Source organism: Talpa europaea (assembly GCF_964194135.1).
Source record: "Talpa europaea genome assembly, chromosome: 9".
In the NCBI taxonomy this organism is placed as follows: Eukaryota; Metazoa; Chordata; class Mammalia; order Eulipotyphla; family Talpidae; genus Talpa; species Talpa europaea.
In genome coordinates this window covers 26,540,427-26,548,066 of record NC_140076.1, presented here as the reverse complement: position 1 = coordinate 26,548,066, position 7,640 = coordinate 26,540,427, and the positions used below count along the sequence as shown (strand labels likewise).

General features: G+C 53.0%; 1 protein-coding gene across 2 annotated transcripts; it reads left to right on the top strand.

Annotated features, from left to right (window-relative positions):
* Positions 1-5,846: 5,846 nt before the first annotated feature.
* Positions 5,847-7,634, top strand: ELOVL1 (ELOVL fatty acid elongase 1; the record flags this gene model as incomplete). Of its 2 annotated transcripts, XM_084242036.1 has the most annotated exons (7): positions 5,847-5,906; positions 6,090-6,280; positions 6,434-6,514; positions 6,680-6,736; positions 6,818-6,923; positions 7,012-7,148; positions 7,321-7,634. In XM_084242036.1, 7 exons carry the CDS (start codon positions 5,861-5,863, stop codon positions 7,540-7,542), a joined length of 840 nt encoding a protein of 279 aa, XP_084098162.1. In that variant the 3' UTR covers positions 7,543-7,634. The 2 variants fall into 2 exon arrangements, with proteins under 2 accessions (XP_084098162.1, XP_084098163.1); XM_084242037.1 differs by lacking the exon at positions 6,434-6,514 and having other exon boundaries at positions 5,861-5,906.
* Positions 7,635-7,640: the final 6 nt, after the last annotated feature.

Here is a 7,640-nt window from a genome sequence, read left to right as displayed (position 1 = left end):
AGTTCAATCCCCGGCCAGGGAGCTGACCCACATATGGTGAAGCAGACCTCTCCTGTCTCGCCTACTGCTCCCCTCAGCAGTGTATTTCAGTAAATCTGCCTGTTCTGCTCCCCACTTTGTCCCAGGTGAATCCTCTCATGCCCCTGTACCTCTGGCCTACACATCAGTTCTACACAAAAATAATGAAATAAAATAAAAACAATCATCAGGCAGATTTGATTGATCAGAATCAATCTAGAGACAGCCAGGCACTGGTATTTTGAAAGTTCACCCTAGTGATTCTAACATGCCAACTGGGGCTGAAAAAGAGAAATAATAAAATCCAAACTCCTTACTGAGTATATAGGACACTTCCTAAATTGACTCCTGTCCTTGCCTGTGTGCCTTCTGAGTAGGAACTCCCTAAACCACCTAGAGTGCCCCAAACCTGCCACACTTCTTGCTTCTGTCTTATCACACACACTTTTCCCTCTGCCTGCAGTGCCTTTTCCTGCCTTCTAGAGTGTTCTTTAATGCTTAGCTTAGGTGTCATTTCTGTGAAGTCTTTAAGAACTAACCCCCACCTGGGTAAGGTACTCCCTGAGTGCTTCACAACCCTCTGGGTTTACCTCTGGGAATACTCACCACAATAATTGTTCATTTATGTGTTTGTCTTCTCCATGAGACTATGGATGTCATGAAGGAAACCTAGGGCCATGGAGATGTTATTTGGTAGGACTTGGGGCTAAGTGGTCTATAGCAGATATTTGAAGATACTTGCTCCCAGGACCAAGAACTGAATGAAGTGAGTCTTTGGACACATTCATTCATGTGGTCAATCAGCATTTATCAAGAGCTTGCTACAATCATTACCATTGGTGGGCCAACTAAAGAAATGGATAGATGAAGTTCCCTATCATCACTACGTTTGATACCTGGCACAGTTTCATCACCTAGAGACACCTGTCTCTAGATAGACAATCCAAGCCTTAACCCATTCTCATTGTCTGATTCACTCAGCAGGTGCTCTCAGAATAGTGCTTTGCACACAGTGAACATTTAAGAAATTGTTAATGCATATGAGTTTACATACAAGTATATACCTTCTTGATCTATTAGTCGCTTTCCACCTTGTCTATTAAATGTTGAGATAGAAAGAGTGCTAGGGCCTCCCCTCGTGGTGCAGCGGTTGAGCGCTGGGTTGCGAGGCTGCCTGCAGCCTCTGCAGCGCCAGTCTGCAGCGCGAGTTTGATCCCTGGCCACCGGCAAGGGTCCCACAAAAAAAAAAAAAAATGCTAAATGCTTTATATGTGTTATCTCCCTCACCTTCACAACCAACCTATGAAATAGGTACTATCATTGTTCCCATTTTATAGCTGTTCAGTAACTCACATAAGCTCACAAAAACTAGAAGATTGAAACCCAGACCTTTGGAGTCAGGTGTGACTCCAAAGTCACAAAAGTATGCCTAAAATACATTTGGCTTTCAATAAAAGTGTATTGATGCAGTGATTCAATCTATACCCCCAGGAAGTAAAAGGCTTTTGAATTCCTCCCTACTTGACTCTGGGTCCCTCAACTTCTCTTACCATTCTCACATTGTCTCATTTGTTCAACAAACATTATTGAGGGTCCAATGAGCCAGACAGTGAGCCAGATGTTAGAGATACAGAGACAGCTAAAACATGGCTCCTGCTGAGAGGAGTGTACAGTGAGGGGGATGCAGATAATTACATTGCAGAATGATGTGGGAGCAAGGGGAAGGAATGCTTTATGTCTGGGAGAGCTGACTCTACCTTATGTTGAACCAGGGAACAAGGCTTGGAGGGGTGGAGCTGAGAGGGTATGAAAGCTGCTGACACCCTTGGGGAATGATTAAAGCATAGGATGTGGCCCAGGAGACTAGCACTGGTAGAAAGGAAGAGTGAGGGCCAGATCATGTAGGACCTTAGTACATACAATGCTAAGACCTTTGAACCTGTTCAATAGTTGAATTATTTTTCCATTTCAAGGATAGGTGCTTATGGGCTCTGTTGTAGCTGTACTTCGGCCCTGGCCTCTTACCTCTAAGACTAAACTCACATAGTTACATCCCACCATTTATGAACTTAGCCATTCTCCCAAGTCACTGCATCTTCTTAATTCCTCAAATCTGTTCATATTTATATCATCCAATCCTATAAGCAGTTATTGGATCATTTTATGCAAAGCACTCTTCTAGGAGCTGCTGGAGGTCAGATTTCATTTCACTAAAACTTAGTCCTCACCTGCAACCCAATCAGTCTCCAAGCCTTAAATTAGGCTGTTATATCGCACCTGGTTTCCCTCCAACATCCCCATCACACTGGCTATTAGGGTGAAGTGAAGCGATCCCACTACAGCGCAAACCCCTTGTAGGGACAGCGACCGCCATTTTCATTGATGTGTCACCAGCACTTAACACTGTTGCACGTGCTAGGTGGACAATAAATATGTGATGCTACAAACCAGATTTGTAGCTACCTCAAAAATTTTCATTATTTCACTGCAGCTTCTGAAATAAAATCAAATTGCCCCCGTTTGGCCTCCAAAACTACTACAATCAGCCACAGCCAACTTCACTTTCCCCCTTTCAAAACCTTGAAGGCCAGTTTAGCCAGTGATTTACTCACTGTTCTTGCCTCAGGCCACTTGCATTCGCCCACCTCTTCCACCTGAATCCTTGAGCTCCTCCAAGTTTATAGGCTCATAGAGCAGGCTTCCCCACCCAGTTGCTCCCTCGGGCTGAGACCTCCCTGCTACCCCAAGTCCTGCTGCCCCAGAGCACATAGAGTCTCCCTCCTGCTCACCCCTCGGGTCACCCTCTAGAGAGGCAAGTCTTTGAGGGTAGGGCTGAGTCCTCAACTTTTCCCAGAGTCCTAAGTCGGGCCTGATACAAACAGATGTGTTGGTCCAGTAGGTGGATTCACCCCCGGAGAGCCCACAATGAGGTCTCCCGGGGCTGCCTGCAGGGAGAAGCAGGGAGAACTCCGGCGGCGGCTGGGCCAGGCCGCTGTGCCGGGCGGGAGGCGGGCTGCGGCGCGAGGAAAGGGTGGGGAGCCGGGGCTGGGCGTGCTTCCTGCCCCGGCATCTGGCGGCCCGCCCCTGCGCCCGCCCCCCGGGCCCCGCGGAGTGGAGCGGAGCCGGGGCTGCACAGCCCCTCCTGCCTCGGCGGCGGCCCAATCAGCAGGCGCCCCCCAGCCGGCCCGCCCCCTCCCCCTCTGGTGACAGAAAGTCGGCCCAGCAGATGAGGAAGTGGCAGGCAGGCTGGCCCTGGCACTTCTCTCTGGCCCTGCTCCCTCCGATCCCTCCACTGCTGCCCGCCTGGCCCCCCACTGGTGAGTCTGGACCTTCCGCGGGCTCTCCACGTGCCGGGCCCCTCTCCTGGCGGCCCAGCCCAGTCCTGCCCAGCCCTGCCCTGCCCAGGCTGTGGGCGAGGCTGTTCCTGGGGAGAGTGGGTGGGAGGTCCCAGCTTTCTGGGGCTGGGCCTCCCCAGCAATCTCCTTCCCGCCCCCGGCCCCCATTTGCTTAAACCTTAGCCAGCCCCCACCATCTCCAGGTCTCCCCTTCCACCCCATTACCCCCTCCCCCCTCTGCCTTCTCCTCCTCCCTCCCCCTCCCCCTTCCTTTGCCTATTTTCTCTTCCATCCATCTTGAAGGAAGGGACAGGCTGAGTTCCCCTACTGGGACCACACCCAGATTCCCCTAAACTTGGGGAGACGTCCTTTCCAGAAACTTTAAGCTACTGCTGACATCCTGGGGGGCATGTGTGTGGGGGGGGGAGGGTGGGGGTGAAGTAGGGGCAGGAGTGGATGAGAGGGGAAGGAGAGATAATAACACGCTGGCAAACTCACACGGGACAGGGAAGCGCTGCTGTCCTCACACTGCAAGGGACAAAAATCGGATAGTGAATGAATGAATGATGATTGTCACCTGTGAAAGGAGATCTGTAGGCAGCTGTGTCTGCACACACCGCATGGGCGATTTTATGTTCATTCACCCCGAAGTGAATTTTATGAGTTTATGTACTTGACATTTATGTGCGATTCCTGAATGTGTGAGTAAACCTGCAGGCAGACCTGAGTGTGTGAGCACTCACACCTGGTAGTGTGGGGCCAGTGAAGGTGGGTGTGTGAGTACTTGGGGTGTGTTTGTCAGTGTGACTGTAGTTAGGCACAGGTCTAAGTATGTCAAAGTTCATGCGGGCGTGTTGGAATGGTGTGTCAGAGGAGGGCAGCCGTCACTAGCAGAAATTTTGCGGGCTCTGTGCCTACCTGAGTACTAGCCATTGGGTAAGTTTGTTATGGGGGTGAGGAGAGGACTTTGAGAGAGTGTGTTGGGAGAACTTGGGCCCTGACCCCAAAGGCAGGGGATTGGGAGGAGCTGAGACAGTTGTGGGTCTGAAGCACTGTGGGATGTTATAAAAGTTGAGGGGCGTATCTGCGAGGTGTGTGACCCGTGAGGGTGTGCGAGCTGCTGTGCCACCTCTGACACCTGTGTCAGAAGATGTGTTCTTCATGCAGTACCTGTGCAGGTGTTCGCTGATAGAGGGAACTGGGCACACTAGGGCGCCCGAAGCTCACAGAGCATCTGCTGCCCTTGCCGTTTGGGAAATACCTTGTTGCTCTGGGACTATCTCTGAGTCCCAGGCTCTCTGGGGCTCTGTGTCCCTGTGAGCCCTCCCCCGGCATTCCTTCAGGCTCTGAGGGGGAGAGGGCTCCTCTCATTAGGACCCCTCCCTCAGGGAGGGGAAGATTCCTGAGACCTCCCCCACTCCCCGCCTCCTCACATGCCGCTGGCTTCCCTGCCTCTCCCTGGGAGAGAAGGAATTTCTACCCATTCTGAAGTAGGGCAAACTGAGAACTGATGTCTAGTTTCAGAGAAGATTCCAGATATGGGTTTTTAGCACTTTTCTTGGCCCAGCTAGGGCTGGGGCTGTAGCCTGGTAGGTTTCTGGCTTAGGACGTAGATCCTTAGCTCTTCTGGCGGGTCTGGGCTGGGTAGCTGGTGAGTCCCTGGCTTTACTTGGCTTTCTCAATCCTGGTGGGTCCTGCTCCTCCAGGCACTGACCTGTGGCCTGGACCCACCCTCCACCCCAAGCGCAGCTCAGCGGGGGCGGGCAGAGGGCGGGGCTGCTGCCAGATCTAGTCAGACAGGTGGAGCCACCAGGACGGAGTCTCAAAGGGCCTGGCTCCTGCAGAGGAAGGCTAGAGGAGATCGCCGAGAGGAGAGAGGCTGACGTGAGAGCCCGGGAAGGCAGAGGCCAGCCCTAGGGAGTATCCTGGCAGAAAAGAGGAGGAATTCTGGGTGGGTAAGCTTCCCAGTAGGGGCAGGTGGGACTGGGAGGGGAGAGTCCCCAGGGGACCGGAGGAAGTCCCAGGAGCATCCAGAAAGGGGGACTAGCAGGCAGGAGAAGGGAGGTGGAAGGGGAGGATCTCCGGAGAGACAAAAAGGACCCAGAACTGGAGAGGGGAGAGATGGTGAGGAAGGGAGAGGCAGTGCATTCTGAGATGAGTTGGTGAGCGGGAAGACTCTGGAAAGAGAGCAGGACTTCAGAGATCTCTTGAGGAAGAGGGGCAGGGAGGTCCAGAAATACAGATCTCTGGAGAGGGGCAGAGTGAGAGGAGAGTAAGGTGTGGAGAGGAAGGGCGGAACAGCCCTTCCCAGACAGGCAGGATGTTCGGGAAGCAGATGCCCGCTGCCAAACTGCCTCCTCCTACCCCTACTCCCCAACAGTTCCTTCCTCTGTTTGAGGCTTGTGAGTTCTCATCTGGTCTGTCTTATCTGTGGGTCAAGGATGGGATGGGGTGGGGGCTGCTGCCTGACACCCACCCTCCATGTGTCCCCAGAGTCCTTAGCCAGGATGGAGGCTGTTGTGAACTTGTACCAGGTATTGATGAAGCATGCAGGTAAGATGCTGTTCACTGCCCTTTCCCCCTTCCTACCCTGGGGTCCCTGGATCTAGAATTATCTCCTAATGGAGTGTCCCTAGGAACTGCATCACCTTTTGTGACCTCACGTCTGTCAGTACATCTGGTGGGGACCCTTTGGACCCAGTGACCCTTTCTGACTCCTTTGACCCTTATTCACAGATCCCCGGATCCAGGGCTACCCTCTGATGGGGTCTCCCTTGCTCATGACCTCCATCCTCCTGACCTACGTGTACTTCGTTCTCTCACTTGGGCCTCGAATCATGGCCAATCGGAAGCCCTTCCAGCTCCGCGGCTTCATGATTGTCTACAACTTCTCACTGGTGGCACTCTCCCTCTACATTGTCTATGAGGTGGGCCCCTGGATGCCTAGCTTTAATTCTTGCCTTCGGACCAGTGCATGACATCTCCTTTCTGGGGAGGCTCAGATTCCCTTCTTCAGCTAAAGGGAGGGAGGGACTGGGGGCAGAGAGGGAACTCAGTGGTCTAATCCACACCCTTCCTAGTTCCTGATGTCTGGCTGGCTGAGTACCTATACCTGGCGCTGTGACCCTGTGGACTTTTCCAACAGCCCAGAGGCATTGAGGGTAAGTTAGGGGGCTGGGGGGGGGGGGGGCTGTGCAGGGAAAGAGGGATCAGAGCTGCCAGGGATGGGAGCACTTTGGGTGTGTGCTCATGGTCCAGGTTAGGGAAGCTCTTGGAGTAAGTATTGGGGGGGTGAGGGTTTCTAAGTATGCCCTGACTTCTTGCAGATGGTTCGAGTGGCCTGGCTCTTCCTCTTCTCCAAGTTCATTGAGCTAATGGACACAGTGAGTATGAGATGTGAGAACTTGGCCGGAGAAGAAAGTGAGAGACCCTGGCTCTGAACTCCCTTTTTCCACTTCTCTCAGGTGATCTTTATTCTCCGGAAAAAAGACGGACAGGTGACCTTCTTACATGTTTTTCACCACTCAGTGCTGCCCTGGAGCTGGTGGTGGGGAGTAAATGTTGCCCCAGGTGAGTGGTGAAGGCCACCAGGTTTAGGAGGGTGGCACTGGGGACCAGAGATTCAACTTACCCAACCCTGTTCACTGTCTGCTCACAGGAGGAATGGGCTCTTTCCACGCCATGATCAACTCCTCTGTGCATGTCGTCATGTACCTGTACTATGGATTGTCTGCCCTTGGCCCTGCGGCTCAGCCCTACCTTTGGTGGAAAAAGCACATGACAGCCATCCAACTGGTGAGGAAGCTGGGCCTGATCTGTCACATCCCCCCAACATTCCTAGTCTGGAGCCTACCTTTATGCAACCTACACCTCACCTTTGACCCTTCCCTCCCACTCAACCTTCAGTCTCTCTCCCACCACCCGGTCCTCACTGTCCCCTCTGGCTCTTCCTTTCTCTCTCCCCTAGATCCAGTTCGTCCTGGTGTCCCTGCACATCTCCCAGTACTACTTCATACCCAGCTGTGGCTACCAGTACCCGGTCATCATCCACCTCATCTGGATGTACGGCACCATCTTCTTCATCCTCTTCTCCAATTTCTGGTATCACTCCTACACCAAAGGCAAGCGGCTGCCCCGCGCACTTCAGCAGAATGGAGCTCCGGGTACTGCCAAGGCCAAGGCCAATTGAATACTGTGGCTTAGCTGGGCGCCCACCTAAGTGCCTCGGGACTGCACCTTGGGCAGCATCTGTCAGCATCTTTTCCACCTACACCTGCGACCAGGGCT